The following is a 22,123-nucleotide window of genomic DNA, read 5'->3' as shown; positions in this document are numbered from 1 at the left end:
CACAGTATTGTGCCAAAGTTCCATTATTTTACTAACTGAATAGGGGCAGGCCATCTTTACAACTCAGGAATATTTAGGAGACTGCATTGTAGAAACCAATTAGTCCCAATAGTATGCTTATTTATGCTCAAAATGCTCATTAAACCATTGCAGTAGCGTTATTATAACCATACCAGATCAAGCAACTGCAAAGAACGCCCAATGTTGTCTGGTTACTTAGTGATTTCTGCAGTTAGCAACAGAAATTAGCAAATATATGTGGATAAAATGTATATACATTATGGGAACTTTTATACCATTGCTATGAAAGTAAATGATATTCATTATCACTAATGAAGCCTTTCTGATAGAGAATATAGGGGCCAAGGCCCCCTAAATATCAGGCATTTTGAGAGTAGCTCCTCAGCAGGCTCTCAGTTTAAATAAAGCCTATACTGATTTTAACTTTTACCAAACAAATTCACAAATCCAGAAAGGCTGTTACTTCATGTCATAGCCAACAACTGTGATTACATATACAAATGCTCCACCATGTTGGTTTTTCCATGATATGACTTATTATAATGATAAAGACCTGGAGCCCTAAGGATAACCCTTACTTTGGTCAGCTGGATCTCCAATAATATGTCATGGATCCTGCCACTTCCTCCCTGGGTCCTCCATGTGTTTTGTGGACGGTTGGTAACAGAAGATCGGGAGGGGGATCCACGTGCATTTGGCATGCTTGCTCTTGACCTGCAAGACCCGACGAGAAAAAAGCGATGTATGTATTAAACAAAAATACCTATATAAAAATAACTTCAACTCAAATTACTGAATACTTACATGTCTTTTAATGATGTTACAGTGTATTAAAAGTCTATATCCCTTTTCAAACAAATAATATTTGTAAAGACAGGACAAGATATCAGAATTGGTAATAATATTAACTATTTTTGACAAATGGTGCCTGCTACTATTGGGATTTGTCTATAGATAAACAAGTTACATGGCTGTAGAAAGTTATACTCTTATACAACTTTACATTGTACACAGTAATTTGTTATATTGTATGCCAAACCTAACCATAAACCTTTATAATTTGTGCTGGTAAATATACCATTTAGAGTGCTTTTTATTTATATTTTCATTATTAATTGTGGTTTATGGACTATGTACTATAGAACAATTTCTCTCGGTTTTAGAGGTGGAGAAATGGGTTTATAATTTAGTAAATAACACAATTTCTTAATATTTCAGTCAACAAAACGTTGTGTGTTGCTAAGCCGCAACAGAAATTTAGGAGTCGAGTGCATTTTGGCAGATCAGTTTTTCTGTACTTGCAGGGTCTTTATAGGAATAAAACAGAAAATGTGCATGTACTAATTTCTTTACATTAAAGATCAGTAATGGCCGCTGCACCCTCGCCTCATATTTCTCACAAGAGGTTTAATTTAGAACGCTTGCTTGCACTTAAACAAACCAGTGCCCAAACTTTTCAGTTATGGGAGGCTTATAATTTAAAGCTGCAAATTTACAAATTTAGAGTCCTAAATCTCCATGACATAAAATTAGATTTAGGACACACATGCGGCATGCTCAGGACACATCGATCTACTCTATGCTTCCTATTAGTTAATAAAAATGGCTGGTATAGGTGCACTGTGGTCCAGAGCCAAAGCAGATACTTTTTCATTATCCTCACCTTGGTGACTGTACCCTGGCAGAGTTGGGTCGACTGCTGCCAAAATCCTTTCCTCCATACAAGTGCCACACCACAGAGATCTCTCTCAGAACTATGCGGGTTTCTGGCACAGGGAATTTAGCAGGAGGTTTTAGCAAGTCAGTGCTGCCAAGAGGTCTGGAAAAATGTCCTTCCTTCACCAAAATAGGTCCATCCACTAGCTTTCTTACCACTGGCTCACCATCTTTTGGCTGAGAAGTAAATTACAAAATAATTAGGCATTCAAAAGCAACATTTAAAAAAAAAAATAAAAAAAAAAGATTATATATATATATATATATATATATATATATATATATATATATAAAATTAGATATTACATATTGGAAACTTCCACATGCTTAAGTATCTAAAGGTCTGTTCGGCAAAAATGATGTATGCACATTCAAAGACATCTATGTGAATGGGCCTGGGGCATTTTTTGAGGTCCTTTCTGCTTCATCGCAGCTACTGATAAATTAAGCTCTGCAGAGGAAAGGGCCTCAATCCTTGTTACCTTGTTTTGCTCAAATCTATACAGAAGTGTGAAGACCAGCTGTATGAAGCACATGTAATATGGTTTGCTGAAATTTAAACAAAAACAACAAGCCTACAAATTTTATACATACCGGCACTCCGATTCCAGGTGCATCAAGGATACAGAAATCATCAGTATCTGTCAACTCACTGTCTTCACTTGTGTCAGATTCTGCAAGACTATCCTGTAAAATACGTGAATAAGGGGGTGGGGGAGACAAGGCAATGGCCTCATTTCTGTTATCTAATGTGGCTTCTTCAGGAAAGAGGTATACAGACACTGGGGATTTCTGACGGAGAAAAGGTTCGCCTTAAATAAAAAAAAGAAAAAAAAAAAAAGTAGACTATGTTTTATACGGGACAATAAAAATCCATATTCACAGCACAAAAGGTTACAACAGGTTACAACTGTTAACATACCTGATTCTGAGTGCTCTCTGCTACTCCTTCCTGTATCTATAAGAGCATCAGTAAGGTCTCCCTGGTTAATTTGAGCGGTTTCTGCAGGAAAACATGGAGGTAGTGAGGATGGACCTTCTGGAGGCTGAAACACAGAAAAATATGTTTGGATACAACCATATATATGAATGTAGAAGCAGCATCACTGTACAGTTTTCTGCTAAGGTTGTAGGTCTAAAGCTGTGTACACACGTGCAATTCTTGTTGTTGGAAAGGATCTTTTATGATCCTTTCCAAACGATAAGAACCGCACAATGCATGAACGAGTGCTGTACATACAGCACTGTTCTGCTCTATGGAGAGGGGAGGGGGAGAGCGACGGAGCGGCAGCCTGCTGCGCGCTCTGCCCCTTCTCTTGCTTCAGGATTGCTCGCCAGGACGGATCCACGGACGATGAAAAATTTGACGTGTGTACGTAGCTTAACAAAAAAGTAATATGCAAAGCAAACATAAAAACCGCATAGTAAAACAAGTTCTATCTGTTACTTTGAAAATTCAGCAAAGCAGAGAAACTACCGTCAGGCAGTGCTCCTGTATGTGACAAGCGCTGTTGGGGATGTTAGGAAGTGCTTACTGATTATATATAACTCTAGATAACATTTCCTGGTCAATGTTATTGTATGATATACAGACAGTTACCAAGTATTTAAATAGTGATCAATGCATTTTTATAGCCTAGGTAGATAATATTTTTTGCCTAGTACAGCTGCTGTGGTTTAAAGTGAGCATATACCACTAGCACACACAATATAACAAATCAGATCAACCATTTAGGGCAGAACAATAGAGAAATGCATTTAAAAACTCACTTCAAGTCACATTGATACATGTTTTTTAAATGCATCGCAAAAAACTACATGCAAAAATATTAACAAATGTACAACAAAAAATGTAAAAACAGCCATAAAGGAATGGAAAGGAAAAGCAAAGGCCATCAAGAGATGAAAATGTTTAAAAGTCCACTGACCATTACTGAGAGAAGTATGGCCTTTACTTAGCTTGCTTACACAGTCAATCCAGGTTTAAGTAAAGGAATCGGTGGTGGATTTTGGATAATATGTGCAGGAACCACAATAGATGCAAGACGGTAGATGCAAGAATAAGATCAAACATAAAGGATGTCCTGGTTGGAAAATCTAGCCAGCCCTAATCTAACCTAATTTAATAAATGAAGAACACAGTCATTGGACTGGCTGTATCCTTCTCTGCTTTTTACTAAGTGACATGTTGCTTTTTCCACAGAAAATGCTGCTGAGTGGGAATAACGCCAACTCTTTCCCACTTCTCTTCAAACATCACCATCTGTAAGGTTATTATATATATCTTCAAAAGGAATGTCAAGCAAACAGCAATATACACAGAAAGAAAGACAGCTGTTGTACCTGCCAAAAGCTTTTGCTCACCTAATTCTGAGATTTAGCTTTGCTACATAGCACATCCCTCTTTGCAGCAGAGAAAAACTAGGTCTCCTCCACTGCCAATTCAGTAAATCTAACAGGTAACAGGCCTCCATCAATTGGGACAGTGAACGGAAAAGCAGCAGGCTCATCTCTCTTTTGGTTTGTTTTCTCTATCACCATGCCCCTTGCCTTGCAGCACAATTAATAAGCTCTTTGTGCTGCTTCTCCATTCTCTAGCTTGAGTTCTACTATAAAAGGGCTGCAAGTGGCTGGTACCAAGTCAAATTCGAATACTTACACTGCATGCATTAAAAAAGAAACTTGGTATTCAGGTTTAACAAGGAAAAAGGGGTCAGGGGCAAAGGATGCACTTTTGTTATAATATAAACATGTATTTTATATATAGTGCCTCTTTAAAACAGGAAATAATTTGTACGCAAACCTCCCAGCTAAGGTCACATATTGTCAATGTTTTATGTATAGAAATAAGTGAAAAACATCAACCACCCCTTGCCATTCCAGAAGGATCTTTTTACTCTGCTTTCTATTGATAAATAAAAAAATCTAAATTATAGGAAGTCCTGCTACATAAAGAAACTCACAAATGGGATTTACCAAAATGTCATCTGCATTTTTTCTGCAATTTCAGATTAGAGAATGAATACACCATGGGTATATGTTTAGGTACAACACTTTGATCAGCATGTAATATTTAGGTGAATATCTAATGAATAGTTATCCCCAGCCCGTTTTTGGGTGGTGGGCTGCCCACCTGCTGTGATTATTCCGCCCTTCACATTTTCAGCAGCTCTGAATGGACACCGGAGAGGCTGCTCTGCTTGCTCTGTTCTCCGCTGATAGCTGATTAGAGCCAGACGGAGTGAGAAGAGCACAGCAGAGCTATGAAGAGATCGGGAAACAGGCTGTCCTCATAGCTGTGCCGAGTCTTTCGGAAAAAAAAACAAAACAAAAAACCCACATCATGTAAACAATGTATCCGCCCAGTGGGCGTGTGTAATGACGCCATCCGAGCAGTGTGTGTTTAAAAGCTGCATGTCACATTCCTCAGCCTTACAGGGGGATCAGAATTGTAAAATCTTGTGAAAATACAACATTGGGGTTGCGGTATTAAAAGCAAGTGCGCTTTGGAGTCCTAAATTAAAACCCCCGGGGCCACTTACATAGAAAGGAGCATTGGGGAAGGGCCACTAAATTTATACTTATTTCTCACAAATCTATAACTGTCATACTATATTATCTGCTTCTCTTCTTTTAACCCCAATTTCCCTAGAATGGTGGGGTGTACAAGGACGAAAATGTAGGTGCAGTGAGGGGACACCTTTGGATAACCCCCCCACCCCCATACTAAAATTTCATTACTATGGCAAACTGCCCTGTTATACACCACTGCCCACTTCTAACACTGGAACCCCAATTTCTCTGGAATGGGAAGGTGTAGGCAACTGAAAATGTGTGGGGAACATCTGTGAATAACACCCCCTAACGTTTTAGGTAACATAAAAAACTCTGCCCATCAAAACAAAATTGGGGTTCAGGTACTGGTAGGGTAAGTCATGGGTAACAGGGCAGCATGTTTTGATGGGCAAAGTTTATGTAATGATGCCATGGGGGTGAAAGTTTGGGGGGTGTTAGCCACAAGTTAGCCACTTGCACCTATGATTCTGTTTATCTGCACCTCTCTGTTCTAGAGAAATTAGGGTTCAAGGTAGGGAAGCAGACAGTTTGATGGGCAGAGGTTTTTATGTTCTAATGATGCCATGCTAATTAAATTTTAGGGGTGTATACATCTGTTCCCCACTTGCACCTACATTTTTAGTTTCCTGCACCTTCTCATTCCAGATAAATTGGGGTTCAAGAACAGAAGCAGAAAGGGCAGCATAGTATTACAATTATACTTTGGTGAAATGAAGGTAAAATATTTAGGGGGACCACCCCCATGCTTCTTGCTTTGTAAGTGGCCCTGGGATCCTTAATCTGCATTTTCAATTTTGGGCTGCTAGGTGCACTTTCTTATAAAACAGCAACCCAAATCTTCAATTTCCACAGGTTTTTATAATTGTGATCCCCAGGTTTTGAAATTCTTGAAATTAAAAAAAGAAATGTTGGTTATTAGTAGATATGGGAGTCCCCTGTGTACCCCCAAAATTTTAGGTAATTACAACTAACCATTTAGGAGATCTAAAGGATTGAACACAATGAGTTGTTAGGCTCCAGAATCTGACAATCAGACTTTACACACACACACAGTTGTCATACTGGGGGTGGATACATTTCACAGGAAGTTTTGTTTTTGGAAGTGATGAGAGAAGGGCACTGCCTGTCCTGCCCCCATCTGTGATCACATGCATTTGTGTTACCTAGGTATAGCGCTAGGAGGTGACATCTGAAGGTAGGCTAAATTCACTTTGGCAATAAGGTTGCATTTGCTGCGTTTACCCCTCACTTTCATCTCGCCAGGAACCACTGCTGGTTGAAAAACTGCTAGGCCTGAAAAGCCCAGCACTTACCGCCTGTTACCAATCCCAGGTGCCTAGCAGTTATTACCGGTTACCAATACCAGGTGCCCAGCAGTTATCACCGGTTACCAATCCCAGGTGCCTAGCAGTTATCACCGGTTACCAATCCCAGGTGCCTAGCAGTTATCACCGGTTACCAATCCCAGGTGCCTAGCAGTTATCATCGGTTACCAATCCCAGGTGCCTAGCAGTTGCCAAGTAGTCCCTCAGGAGGGTCATTTTTTTTTTACTGCTAATGTGAACTACGACTAATTTGTTAAGCCACACTGATCACAATATTACACTACTACAAGGGATTACACCATTAAAACATGGAAATCTAGGGAGTTGGATTAAAATACACAGTACTGGACTGTTGGGGCATAATACAAAAAAATGGAAAAATTTTACATTCTAACAAGCCAGGTATTAGAAAGTTGGAACAAAATATAGGGGGCAGGTAGAACACTGACACAATAGCAGGGGTTACTGGATACCTATGACATAAATAACTAGGAGCTCCAAATTTGCAGTGTCTAGGTCCGCCCACTTTTATACCACCCGGCTACAGTTGCCCCCCACCGGGCTGAAAAAAATTTCTGGGTAGAACACTGTAATGTCTGCTGGTTCAAATAGGCAAAAAAAGCCCTTATCAATTTCCGTGAAGTGCACTTAATTTACATCACCGTACTTTCTCAAGGAATAGGTCACAAGGATTTATTCACAGAAACGAATATACAGCTTTCTAGAGACAAAGTAAAATGCCCATATCTAGGAAAACAATTCCAAACAATTGTTGATATAATGAAACAGACTCTACCATGTATGGTGGATAATAAAAAATAATTCCCATGAAAATAAACTTGATTAAAGCTTTTGAGAGTTTTTTGGTTGTTTCTATTTTATTTACACATTCTACTTGAACTATTCTATAGACCATATGTTATGAGAAGCCCTTAGAGGGTTTACAGACTGCAGTTACCTTTCAGATGCAACAGACACCTAATATATCACTTCCACTACTCAGCTATGTCATCTCAATAAGTCAGATGTTGCTTTTTAAAAGTAACTTTAAGCAATGGCTGACAGCAGATGTGCTGCTAGTTCTTATTCTTAGGCCTTTCTGCATAGTACAGATGAATTAAAACCAATTGGCAAGGTGAAAGAATTTTAAATGAAGACAGGTGTTTTGAGATTTTACTGCCATGACATCACCAAGAACCACTAATCATGCCTTGTAGACATTAGAGTTGTATGATATCACCAAACAGCCAGTTGATCATTTCCAGTAGCAAAAACTTAAAGAATCACAGTACCTAAACCCTATTGGCAGAAGGTGATTATTGAAATAAGTCAAAACCTAAACCTATCAGAGCAGCTAGTTTTATTAAAGTCCCACGGCCATCCCACAAAGATTATTAGTTACATTTACTTTATATCTTTTATATATTCTACATCTCTGGAACAGTTGCTAAATTTACAGGTAAATTACATACTGTATATTGATAATACATTACCTGTCAGAAGTTGTGTATTTTTTCTGTTCAACCAGTCTTTTTACACAGCATTTCCACACAGACCTGTCCTGGATGGCGGAAGGAGATAAACTATTTTTCTTAGCTGTTTCACTATAATTTACAGGTTTTTTTCCCACACCCACGCCTGTGACTGGACAGTGAAGGAAGAGTGGCTAGAAGGATTTTAGGATTTAGGAATTTAGGAATTCTCACTAGTTTCTATAAGTATTTTTCAAGCTAATTTTTTGGGTTACAGAAAAGTTTCCATTTTCCATGTATGCCATTATACTTAATGCTTGTCCGACTCCAACCACAACGGAGAACATGACAGATGATGCTATATTTTTTTCTGCCAAATTATGAACCACATGTACTTAACATGAGGAACTATGAAATGTCTATAGCAGGCCACCTGCAGCAATGTTCTCAGAGAATTATACAGGAACAGATTACCCTAACGTCAGCCAAAATTATACCTAGAGATGTAATAATTAAAAACAAGGCTATTCCTCCAATGAGTTTCAGTTGCCCATAGGAGTTTGTGGTGATGGTATCTTTACCTTATTGATACTTCTATGACCTGGCCCCTTGGAGAGTGAAATGCATCAAAACTCATGTTATTTGGTTGGTGTCTGTTGCTCACAGAAGAATGGGGTTTTGATAAAAAGAAAAAAAAATGTTTTAATGTTTTTGCGCTCCCGCACTAGCAGCGAGTCCATGGACAGCTTGTGAGCTACTATCATCTTGTATCCTAATGTTAACTGACGTTTACTATCCTTTCTCTATATGTGATCAGTTTATGTATCTATATTAGCTACAGTCTATAAGTTTATCTATATAGTATAAACTGACAAGGTTTATCAGTTTTTTATATTGCAGTAAATAAATATACTTGGTGACCAATACCAATTATTTTTTTCCCTTTTAGGATCATTTCCCATTTTTACAGTTTTTGCATTTCTAATATGCATCTTTTATACGATGTTATCAAAGCATTCTAAAATAGCATTCCAAAAAGTACTAACTGAAAAACAAAAGATTAACAAATTATATTAATTATTTAGTTTAAATGTTATTTTAACACAGTTGACAATCACAATCCCCTACACCAGTCTATAGCCAATAATAAAAAACTACTATAATTGTTAATTTTAATTTTTTATTGTTTAATTGTAAACTGATTGTGCAGCAATTCTCTATACAAATATAGATTACCTAAACTCAATATCCTGAACACATTGGATCTCATTTATAACATCAGTTATCATTATACCATTATACCATTATTTATATGCAATTATTATTATTATAGGCAGGCATCTTGGCTGTTCAGGCTTCCAGGATACCTGGCAAGCCAGAGAATCCTGGGAGCCTAGTGTCTCACAATTTTAACAGGTGTGATTTAGGACTTTAGAACAGGGGTCGGCAAAGTTTTATGGCGACTAGGCCATTTATGGGGTGGGCGGGAGCACACTAGGCCAGACCAGCCCCAATGGCTCCCCCCACCACCAAGGAACTCTGAAGAGGAGAGGGATTTACCTTCAGGGAGCTTTCCCTATTTACCGCGGTGGAAGTATCAACGCCGGCTGCAGTAAATAGGAAAGCAACTGCAAGGGGGCGGCACCAGAGCTCCGGCAGTTCCTAACGCCTCCTGGCCGATCCACCGGCAAACCGTGGCTCCGAAACCGCGGGTTGCCGGGCAGCATTAGGCCGGATCGGCCAGGGGGTGTTAGGCCGGAATGAACTATCGGCTAGGCCGTATCTGGCCTAAAGGCCGGAGTTTACTGACCCCTGCTTTAGAACATCTCACGGTGCCACAACGAAGGAGGAGATGATAATGGAATGGTACGCAGTACCAATGTACTTAATGCTCGGTCAGTCTGTTTTCTTAGCATGTCCTATTAGCACATACCGATCGGCTTTTTATGTTGCTTCTTCCTATTCCATTCTTTGTGTGGACTGAAGGGGGATCACATTCAGGACTCCTTTTGATTGCATTTATTAAATATTTATACTCATCTATTAATGATTATAAAGCAATAGCTGCAGCAGGCCACTAGTAATAGAAAGTAATTCTTCGTACGTAGTGCAGAGAGCATTAAAATGTCAGTGTGTTCGTTTTTATGCACTTTTATTAGCGTTTTGAAGTTTGCCTTTAAAATGCTGGGAAGCGTCTATGCATTTACATTTTAAGTGCTTATAGAGGCTAGAGAATGTGGGAAAATGCCCCAATGAAATCATTGGGAGCGTTTGCCAACGTTTACATTTTTTAAACATTGCAAGCAACGTTACATATAACGCTCATAAACGTGCTTCAAGGAAACGTCCTGGTGTAGATTAGCCCATTGGAATGCATGGGAATTTCAAACATGGGCCTTTAAAGCCTCAGGTAAAAGCCCAAAATAGCAAACTGTACTCTAAATCCAATGTTCTTTAATGCAGCAGAGGCTTTTCTCTAGCACACCTGCCATACAAGTTTAATTGGTGCAGTCTCTTTGCGGTTGTTAATGTATGCACTTTGACATGAGCCAATTCAACAATTACCTCAAGACCTTCCAAGAAAATGTTCGGGGTTCTTGGAGGGTTTTTTTTAAATCAATTTTCAGCTCTGGCCCTGATTTTGCAGTCCCTTTATTTTCCTTAGAGTAAAATGATTGATTTAAAATAATGTCCAAATATTTTTAAATCCTTAGTTGAAGGCTCCGTTATGTGTCTTTTGCTGGCTGAATCAAGAGGTATCTGTAGCAGTTTGCATTTTCACTTACAATTAAATGATGTAGCAAAAGAAGTTTGCCTATGCACTTACAATTAAATGATGTAGCAAAAGTAGAAATTCAATGGAAGAACAAAGTTCAATGCTAATGTCCAATACATTTAAACTTTTAGACAAGGTCCATTCCACTAGTTGATTGATATTGAGTCTGATACCCCCTTAAATCAATTACAGCAATATCAAAGTTTTCATTCAGGACTAAAAATGAAACCTGTTATTGCAGCACCATCTTTCAGATACAATACTACGCTCTGATTGTAATAATTAATCCCACCAAACAAACCAATATTGCTGAAAGGATCAGTAAACTTAAACCCTTACAAAATAATAACATAGAATGGAAAACTTTGTTAAAATGCAGACTTTTTAAAAATCATCCCCTTTAGAGTTCAAACCTGGTCTTACTAAACAATTCATTTAACTATTCAGAACGATCTAAAATGGTATTTTACATTTCACTGAACAGAAGCACTTTGGCAGGTTCTATCGTGTACTTCTCTATGCATGATTTTTTTCAATTGTAAACAATACAAAAATTACTCAAGGTCGAGCCATGTAGTGTGACAAAATTCTGAAAACAACATTGCGTATTTGTGATTAAAGAAAAACCCAGGTGTAGCCTTTGAAATAATTAATGGAAATGGTATTTTTCAAATAACTGGAACGTTCTCTTGACAGATTATGGTAAAGGTTTGAAAATAAACAAACTTCCTCCTTACCTAAAAAAATAAACACAAAAATAAATAAAGAAAATGTCTGTGTTTACAACACCTAAATTACACTGCTTGAAAGGAAGTGTTTGGACTATATGTGCCCAAACCCAGGAGGTTGAGGCCACAAATTATCACAGTAAGGAATTTGTGAGTTAAAGTACTTTTGAGCTGGATACCTAACACAGAGCTTGTATTATCTAAGGTTACGTGAGGTTTTGTTACTGAAACAGAGCACAAAACAGGATAAAGGCTGAGATTAAACTTTGGATGATACTGAACGGTTAGGCTTGCCAAGAAACATTACATTAGGAATGTAGTGAAGAGTGTAGGAGTGTAGTGAAGGTCTTATTTTCCTCCTGCAAAATTTCACTGAGAAAATGAAATTGTAGGTTGTATTGTGAGAATTATATATCACTACATTGCTGAGAGTATATGGGACAGCTGACCCTTAAAAAGTTCAGTATACAGAATAAACTGCTGTTTTAACGTTGGGGTTAAATTTAGGTTAGTGTCAGGGGTTTGAAATCAGCATTATACTTTTTCAGAGATGATTTGTTGGATGTTAGCAGTTCACTTGCGTTATGGGTTTGGATAAAAGTTGAGTGTTAAGGATTCAGAAAAAAAAGTTATTTATCAGGTGTTGGGGGTTGTTTATGACTCACTTAAAGTTAGCAAAGTGATGCCACTGCAAATCTCAAAATGGCAAAACAAGGAACTCGTCGAAGAAGGGTAAGTATTAAAATTCTTTTTTGCAGATACATTTCCTTAATCTTTTCACATTTCATGACAAAGTTGTGTTAAGAAATAAAGATTAAATGTTAAGACGTAGGTTAAGGGTTCTCTCTGTGTCTGATGTACAATATTTAAGGGTAGGTTAAATGTTACACGTTTCAAAACGATCAAGTGTCAGGGACATTTGCAAAATAAAAATCATTTTTGGAAGCATGCACGGCAACCATTTTTTTTCCAAATTTTTAAACGTTTAAATGGTAATAATAAGAAAAAAGGCTGGACTTCTAAAGGTTTGAACAAACATGGCATTCTTTCAACAAAAATATGGAACACAGCTGCTGGACTAGAACAGAAACAGGAAAGTTGAGATGATGTATTTTGGGTCACCCCTATTACAGAGCCATACTAATCGTGCAGATTGTTTTTCAAAATCCACTGACATCATTATTTAAATGTGATGCATTTCAACAAAACACAACAAAAACAGCTAGTGAAATGGAAAAAGAATAACTAAATACAAACTAAACTACTTAAACTAAAAGCTAACGAAAACTTTGTGAACAGGACATTATACACAGAATGAAAAAAAGGTGTACTGAAAAAAATAAATATAGCTATTGGGATTTACAAAAAAAAAGTCCCTGTAGGGTATAAACTTTGGTATGTTATTGGTTTATATAGGCAGTATAGTTGTTTTGGGGTTGTGCAGAACCTGGAAATGCTTCTGCACCAGAAATGCTTCTGCACATAGTACACATTTATACCCAATAGATTAATCCCACCAGGACAAGTAACTGACACTCATTCCTGGCTTCATAGTAAACCCTGCACCAAACTCAAATACCCTTTAAAGGTTTCCAGCCAAAACTTTCCCTGATTGGTAAAGAACTTCAGATCTGATAAAATTATAGGATCTGAAGTAAATGTGAAGAATATTTAGCTGACCAATGACAATAACAAGCAATTGACTTTTCAGTCCTTAAACAGAAGTGGAGGGATAAAACATGTTGGTTAATATGAATGGCGGGTACACGGGTATAAGTTGAATAGTATTTAATCAAATCAGATCACATAAGTGATTAATCAAATCAGATGGGAATTTCATCTGCTTTCCAAAATAAGAAAAAGGGTCAGAAAAGCAGAAAACTGTAGGCGGCTGTGTTGGGTTTTGGAACTGTTGACTGATAAGTTACTGATTGAAAAATTAAATCAACTGATCTGCAAATACATTCTATTAGTAGGGGCCAGCTAAAACCTGTCAGATTTTTATCATTGTGTGAAATGAAGTTCATTTCTTTAATTGAACTTAGGATAACAGTAAAAACCAAACAAGAGTTCTAACCCTTTCCCATTCTATTAATTAGATGTGTTAAACCTGACCCTTAACCTACCCTTCTATGAACTCTGGATTCTAAACCTAAAAATTAGCCTCTAGCACTTAATGTGCATTCAAGCATTGAACTCTTACACCAAACCTAACCCGAGCTCCAACAAGATGGAAATAATGTAACTAGCTTATGGACCCAAAACTGTCTTGTTTTTATTCAGTAATATGTTGGCGCTATATACATCCTGTTTAATAATAACAATAATAATAATTCAGTATCCAAAGTATGAAAGTTACTGTAGTAGTAAGTTTAGAGTGCATCCAGGTCCTACTGAAAATCCCAGACCTGCCTTTGTTGTCAAGCAGAAGTGGCTGGATCACAAAAGTGGTTATCAGGTTAACACTACACATCTGTTTCAAGTGTGCTTTAAAACCTTGCATTATTAACCCTAACATAATCCTTAACACTATCTAACCACAACAAGCCTGGACTTACCTTATAATCACCAAAGTCTACCTTCTGTGCTAAAATGTTGGCAACTAAATAGAAAATAGAATGTACTGCTATTGCTAAATGCATTAGTTTGTGCTTTCTCTGTGCATAAGAAGTGTACAATAATGAGTCACTGACCTACAAAACGTATGCAGTTTGGGAGTTCTGACATCACAGGTTGCATGATTTTTTTCTATATGTGAGTTCAGTAAGTAGTAGAGTGAGGATAAAAATGATAGACACATAACTCAGTAGTGTTATTTCTCACATTTCTTTGAAAGGTTCCCATTAGGAAAGTTTAGACAAGATTTAGGATTAAAACAGTAAAATACACAGCCGAGGGTAATGAAGGAAATAAACTAAAAAGCCATTGTCTGCATATGCAAGCATATAGCGATAATCCTTGTACCTGCAGTTTCTGTCCTGCAATTTCAGTTGGTGGCTCAGGTTTGGGGGGGCAGTGCAGGTCCCCATTATTCATCACATACTGGATAAGGTTGACAAGCATAGCACAGGAATCTGCACAAGTGTGAATGTGAAGCACGTTATTGGAGCAGCGTAGTTCAAAGAAAGGCTGAGTCTAAGGGGGAAAAAACAAAACAAAAAAAAAAAGACAAAAAAAAAAACATCAAAATGAGAGAAAGCTGCAGAAAAAAAATTAAAAGCAAATATTCTTACATTAGTATAAAAACTTCGAAGCACAGGGACACACAAACAGTATTTCCTGTAGCTCAGTTGAAATTGCTGGAGTGTAGATGTGTGGACACTTCTCAGGGGGTTTAGTGAATTCTATATGAAATATGACAGCCTGATCACATGTGTGATGAATATCAAGATCCAGCTCAAAGTGTGACAAATTAACAGGCTACATTTCATTGACATGTATTAACTCAAGGTAGAAAAAAAGACGCCAAAAGCAGTAACCCCGAGTCGGGGTAGATAAACCTATTGGAAGTAATAGTAAATTGCTACTTACTTGATCCGCCGGCGTCCCGTCTTTCTCTGCGATGTCCGTCTTCCTTCTTCCTCCAGCCCGCTTTCCTTGCACTAGATGAGTCACCGGGAAGTTCCTGGTGACGTCAGGGCGTAAGGACGTTGTCGGCAAGGCAGGAAATTTAAATTCATTTGTATTGCATTCAATACAAAATAACTGTACTGAATGCAATACAGTGGAGTTAAATGTGTAAAAGCAGTACATGGTTTTTCATGAACATTTATTTTACAGAATAATATGAGTATGATATTTATTTAAAAAAAAGTATGAGTATGATATTTATTTTAAAAAAATTTAAATTTTATTATTTTGACATGACTTTGTGTTTCAAGCTTTTTCATACTCATACTATTATATTATTCAGTAAAAGAAATTTTTGTGAAAAAAAATATACCGCTTTTAGACACAAATCCGGACAGAAATGAACCGCCCAGTAGGTTAATACAAAATCTCCCCAGACCAGACAAAAAAAAAAAGTGTTTGTGTTTTTTTTTGCAGGCTGCTGGTTCCCATCCAAAGTTTAGATCTCTACACAGACTATGTGATGTATATTATGTATGTATATTAGTATGATTATAGGAATCTGAACAGCCTTGCCCCTGAGATAGTCATAAATTATAAAGCTGTTATAAGGCTTTGCCGCTTTTCTGTAGGAGCCAAAAAATTAAGCCTATATGTGTATGTAGATTGTTACAAATGTCTATTGGTGACTAGCTTACTTAAAACAGTTTAAATTTAGATTGCAAAAAAATGGGAAAAAATTCATGGGCATAGAACATAGCTTAAATAAGATTTGTATGGGATAATGACCTGGGAAGCTGGTAGGTGAGAGCTATAAGGTAAAAAAATGATGCAAACAATTAGTGGAAGGTGCAAATCAATCTAATACTTATACCATCAGTCAAATCATTGAAACACTACCTAGATACTTTATGACCTGTATTAATATGATAGTAGTCCCTAAAGAAAACTTCTGAATGTTTACCTACAAAAACACACAGAATGGCTGTCTTGACTATGTAGAGTTGAAATTCTATATCAAATATACCAGCCTAATCACATGGGTGATAAACATCAAGATCCAGCTCAAAGCATGATAAATCAACAGGCTGCATTTCATTGAGCGATATTAATAAAAGAGCCATGTGCAATATTTCTTAAATATTGATGTCATTTGTGTAATTCTTCCAGATCTGCGCAGTAATCCAAATTTTTGTGCAGAAGTTTTTTCTAACAAAGTCTCATCACTGCTGTTCCCTCTACTCCTGCAGGGTATCTGGTCTTGTAGACCAGACAAAAAAGTTTTTTTGCAGACTGCCAAGTCCCATCCAAAGCTTGGCTCTCTACACAGAGTATGTGATGTTTTTGTTTTTTTAACAAATGTTTACTAACAAAAACACACAGAATGGCTGTCTTGCAGAGGAGGCTGGTACAAGAAAGATTACCACTTGTAAAGATGTGTACTGAGCTTGTGATAATCTTAGGTTACTCTTCTTCACATACATACCAGCTTGCAGGAGGAATTTCCCTTCCATGTTGTTATGACCAGCTCCAGGAGATCAACATCCAAAACACAGACATAATCTAGTAATAGACAAAGAAATATAAAAAAAGGAATAATTGTACAAACCAACAACTGCTATATCAAAAACACGGAGTGCATGCCTATTTTTAAATGGTCATCTACAATCTTACCCCTACATACAAATATACACATGGGTTGTACACATGCTTATAAACCTGCACACCGCTGTGTGGCTCCAATATTTGTTTAAGACTCCTACTTACATTTATATTGAATAAAGGCCAAGACTAACACAATGAAACTCAGTTTTTATTTACGGACACGATGTAAGTAAAAAAGATTTACCTTTTGTAATACAGCTAACCAATAGACATGCAGGGTCTCACCAAAGGCAATGGGTACTGAAACATCCTCACATCCTTTACTCACCCAGATATACTTTGTGATTCAGGTGATGAACATAAGTGACACAGTAGACAGAAGAAGAGTATATGTGATTAATACCTTCCCTTGGAAGAATTGGTGCCCATGGATGTATGAGCTATTACAGTTGAGATGTTGAGATGTATGAGCTATTACAGTTGAGTGTTCTGAGGACGTTTGGAATCAGAATACCATCACCAATAGGTCTTAAATGCCAAAAGTAAGTGCGCAAAATGGAATGCCAATACCTACAGAGCACATAGAGATCAGAGGATAAGATTTGTATTGAACCAGATGGTGGAGCCTGCAGTTTCTGGTTTTAAATGATACAGCTCTCAGTACTGCCACCAGGTTCTTCATACAGGCCCCCAGTATATCTGGGAGAATAATTAAATTTTTGTGCTACAAACTAGCAATCATGACTACTTATTGACTTGTGGGAAATGTAAACAATCCTGGCAGCTCAAATTTTGTTCCCCTTTTATTTTCTCCAATGTATATGAATCGGACCCCTTGTCTCTTAAATACGTATAAGATGCCTATGACATTTTCTAGATGACCTTGGTATATGGAAAGAAGCATTTTTGAAAATTTTCCTTTCTTAGGCAATAATGGGTAGTAAGAAGTCACATGCAATATATTTTTTATGACTAGCAGGGGGCACTGAGGAATAGATGGATCTATCAAGTAAGCGTAGGTGGTAAAAAAAAAAAAAAAAAAAAAAAGATTGGTGGTTGGGGGATTTGCTTTTCAAACACTACCCAAAATGTTCGTAAGTCCTGAGCTTTTTACTGCTGTGCAGATACACCTGAACTTACCAAGATGCTCCATAAGAAATTGGAAAAAGCTTAAACTAGTAAAAAGTATACATTTTTTTTGGTTCAGGCATACTTATATGTAAACCTAAGCACAGGCATGATGAGATGACAGTCAATGAGTTCTGCTGAACGTCATCCAGATTCCCCTTAAAGTAAAAGCAGATACCAGTGTCTGTTTTCAGAGGTTTGAAAACCTTGCTGGACAGCTACTTTTTAGCTAAGGATAAATTAACAGCAGGGTGTAACACCCTGGTCTGTTATCTTTTCCATGGTATAACATTCAAACCCAGTGATGTAAAACTTTGGACCAAGACCTCTACCAGAAGCTGGATTGTGTTAAGAGATCTATGGTCATGTTTTAATCATCTAACCGGATTGAAAACTACTGAAAAGGGGAGAGAGAACTCTTGGGATAATAAATACTAGGGGTGTGTCTACACCGGCAGGAATTTATGTAGGTCATCCTGCTAATCCTTTCTTTTACAACTAGTTTTTATGCTTGGTGATGGCATTATAGGGATTAATAAATGTTGTCCTAACTAAAATAACATAAAAAAAATGCTGGAAAATGCTTTATAGAGGAGAGGACTGAGGAATATATTAGGTTCATCCCATAGGTAGAAGCTTTTTATCTGCCTTTTTTGCACAAATACATGTAATGTATATATGTATGTCTAAGGACATGGGAACAGCAGTTTTTGGCCTAATTAATCTTAAAAACAAACTTGTTGGCACTAAGACATGTAAGCCTGGAATAGTCTGCAGCATTCTTTATATTTCCATAGACAACCCCAGTCGCAGCTGGATCCTTCAGAAATCAGCCAGTTTCCTCTCTGTTACAAAAGTTTTGACGCAACATTTCTTATTTGAATAAAGTCCTGTTCAAAAATACAGACGAAAAATGTGTACAAAGAACTGTACACAACCATAAAATGGAGTTGGTTCTCATTGGTTCTTTGTTTCTCTCGCTTAAGGCTGGGTCTACATGGACGTTTTTAAAAAAGCATGTAAACGTTCCTATTGCGTTTATATGCGTTTTATGCACTTTTATTAGCGTTTTAAAGTATTTACCTAATTTGCATATTAAATGCTCAAAATCGCAGGAAAGCGACTCATTAAAATCAATAGAAGCGTTAACCCGCGTTTTTCAGCGTTAACCCAGCATTTTAATTTTTTTAATGTTGCAAGCAACGTTTAAGATACATGTCTCAAAGACTAGCTGTTAGAGATGAGACATAAAGCAGAAATATTAGGTTCTGAGCCTGCTACACATTTTCCACAACTTGTCCTGGCAGTGTTACTTTGCTAACAGAAAAAAACAATATGGAAGAACAAATGAAAGCAGAAAAAAACAAACAAAAATGTTATGTTCTGAGCTTACTACATTTTTTCCACAACCGTTCCTAGTACTGTTGCTAATATTTTCTTTGTATTTGACTGAAAACAGTATAGGTGCACCCTCGCTTTCAGGACCAAAGAACCCAACAGGTTTAAATCCTTTGTTTAGAGCAGGGGTGTCCAAACTTTTTGCAAAGACGGCCAGATTTGGTGAAAATGTGTGGGGGCCGACAATTCAGCCTGACATTTTTTGAACCATTAACGTACACTGGCAAGCATCATAATAGTTTCTTTAATATATATATATATATATATATATATATATATATATATATATAACATACATTATTATGTTGCTGAGTATCTAACAGTTGTAAAATTCAACAATACCAGTAACACTTGTATTAATTTTTTTAATATAAATAATAAAAACAAGCGATATTGCAGAATATATATACATATACACTGCCTTTAAAGTACCTCATTTTCCCATTTTTCTACCATTTGTTAATTTTTGGATGTGGCAGGTGTAATTTTGCTGAATTAAATGTGGAAGATTTCAGGTTTGTTTCTTCTTTACACCGCACCGCATAGTTGGGGGGCTGTGCGTCTTTTTCTTTGTGTTTTACACAAAGGGGGGTGTTGTGTGCAGCACAGGGGGATGTTGTGTGCAGTGTTATGCTGTGTGCAGTGGCGCAGTGCAGTGTGCGGTGTTGTGCAGTGTGCAGGAGATTCCCCTATGTTTGTAGTGGGTGTGTGCTGTGTAGAACCTGCACGGACCATGCCCATTCTAATTCAAAGAAAGTTCTCTGCATGGAGTCTGGTGTCAGTGTAGACTCTGTGCAGAGAACTTACTTTGAATCAGAGTGGGCGTGGTCTGTGCGGGTCCTTCACAACACTACAAACGTAAGGGAATTCCCTGTGCGCACACACAGGCCACATATTATTCATTTGAAGACAGAGGCTGTGGGACAGTGAAACCCTGAACACAGGCCGGACTTTGGACATGCGTGGTTTAGAGGAAACCGTTAAGTGCTGCCCTCTAATGGGCAAAGTAACAATAAGCAAGCAGTCTGTGACTACTCGTAATTTGAATATTCTGAATGAACAACACAATTTGGACAATGGTAACTAAGACAGAACATTAGGTAAACCTAGTTTTAACTAGTTATGCATGTTCCACGTCTTCTTCAGAACCCTTGTTTGAGCCATTCACTAAAGCATAGTGACATTTTAAAGTGTATATAAATCTTATTACTCATATATGTTACTTTCAGTCAAAAAACAAAACAAAAAAAAATGATGAGATAACTGGTAATTTTATCAGTTCATTTCTGTTCCTAAATCATTCTAGTCTATGTTGATGTGACCAATCTGTGCCTCATAACTTATTATCTGAGATACATGATGCCATACTAACACATGGTGTGCCTGTAGCTTTGTGCTCATTCTGGCTAATATGTCTACCTGCACAGTCCACCTTGGCTTGATTGACAAGCCAGCCCATATGTCACTGTACCTAATGCCTATAGCAGTCAGCCATTCAGACATTGCCCAGGCCACAACAGAACTACAAAGCTACTAAAACAATGTTAGACTCTATTACTCCTCCATATTGTAGCTAAGTTGGGAAATTAGCCTGTTTGATCTCGATAAAAGGGAAAAAAAGCTGTGTATGTAATATTTTCAAAATTTACATATTTGGGGTAGCTTTACAGGATTATTTATTTTAACAGTAGGCAATTACTTTAAAATTTCTTTATCTATTATGTTTTACTTGCTATAATTTTGGGATTCAAACAAATGAACCAGCTAAATTTACTGCATCCATCATGGAATAATTTATGTGATATTTTGTCAATTCACAATGATTAACACACAGGTTTTTGCACTAGGATAGGGTGGAGAAAGTTTAAACCTTTTTGTGCAGAAGTCACAACAGGAAATGTGAGCAAGCCTTCCTAAATTGGGAACTAATCTGACATTTGTCAGTTGTCTCCTGACTATCAGTTCCCCTCTACTTTTACTATCCAGATAACATACTAATATCGTATGCTTTCCTCCCATATACCAGAGACCATTAAATTTATTTATATATATATATATATATATATATATACCGTATTTTTCGCCGTATAAGACGCACCGGAATATAAGACGCACCCAATTTTAAAGGAGGAAAATCTAGAAAAAAAGATTCTGCTTTACAGACAGGAGAAAACACGATGCTGGCAGAGGAGAGAAGAGAGACACGCTGCAGCCAGAGACACACGCAGGATCGGGTATCAGGTGAGTATAATATTTTAATTATTTTTTTTAACACATTTGTCGTATAGGACGCACTAACTTTTCTCCCCCAGTTTTGGGGAAGAAAAAGTGCGTCTTATATGGCAAAAAATACGATATATGGTTGAAGACAAGTCATACCTCTCTTTAAATCAATATGGTTGAAGACAAGTCATACCTCTCTTTAAATCAGTCACATCAGCTTCGCATTTGTCTGACAAATAAAGAGCAGAGTCATCTAAAATAAACCTGGGAAAAAGGAAAAAAAAATATTAGATCAATATGTAGAAATAGATAAGGAAAGAAAGAGTGAGGGTAATAGAGTGATAGGCCAACAGAGTAATGGAGGCAGAAATGGGGAAGTGTTAAAACCTCTTTTAGGTTCCTATTGCTGTATTTTTTTTTTAAATAGATTAGGAAAATAGGAAACACTTGAACAGGAAGAGACTAACAATAATAAAAACCTGACAAAGGTTATTGCTCTTGCCCATTGGTTTCTGATTGTCTATGTCCCCAGTGGACACCCTGAGAATGGTACAGGAGGTGATGTGAAAATTTTCCAATAGGGGT

The 22,123-nt window shown here is 37.3% G+C and overlaps 1 protein-coding gene across 4 annotated transcripts in view; it reads right to left on the bottom strand.

Moving 5' to 3' along the window:
* ATG2A (autophagy related 2A) overlaps positions 1-22,123 on the bottom strand; it is an 87,197-nt gene that overhangs the window by 14,425 nt on the left and 50,649 nt on the right. For all 4 annotated transcript variants that reach the window (XM_072421379.1, XM_072421377.1, XM_072421378.1 and 1 more), the window contains exons 26-32: positions 21,732-21,802; positions 16,671-16,747; positions 14,579-14,749; positions 2,660-2,783; positions 2,332-2,549; positions 1,685-1,914; positions 600-735 (exon numbers count right to left, since the gene is read on the bottom strand). In XM_072421379.1, the coding sequence (XP_072277480.1) occupies positions 600-735; positions 1,685-1,914; positions 2,332-2,549; positions 2,660-2,783; positions 14,579-14,749; positions 16,671-16,747; positions 21,732-21,802 (1,027 nt within the window). The remainder of the gene's footprint in view (positions 1-599; positions 736-1,684; positions 1,915-2,331; positions 2,550-2,659; positions 2,784-14,578; positions 14,750-16,670; positions 16,748-21,731; positions 21,803-22,123) is intronic.

Source organism: Pyxicephalus adspersus, chromosome 9, assembly GCF_032062135.1.
Source record: "Pyxicephalus adspersus chromosome 9, UCB_Pads_2.0, whole genome shotgun sequence".
Classification (NCBI taxonomy): Eukaryota; Metazoa; Chordata; class Amphibia; order Anura; family Pyxicephalidae; genus Pyxicephalus; species Pyxicephalus adspersus.
This window is presented reverse-complemented; position numbering and strand designations above follow the sequence as displayed.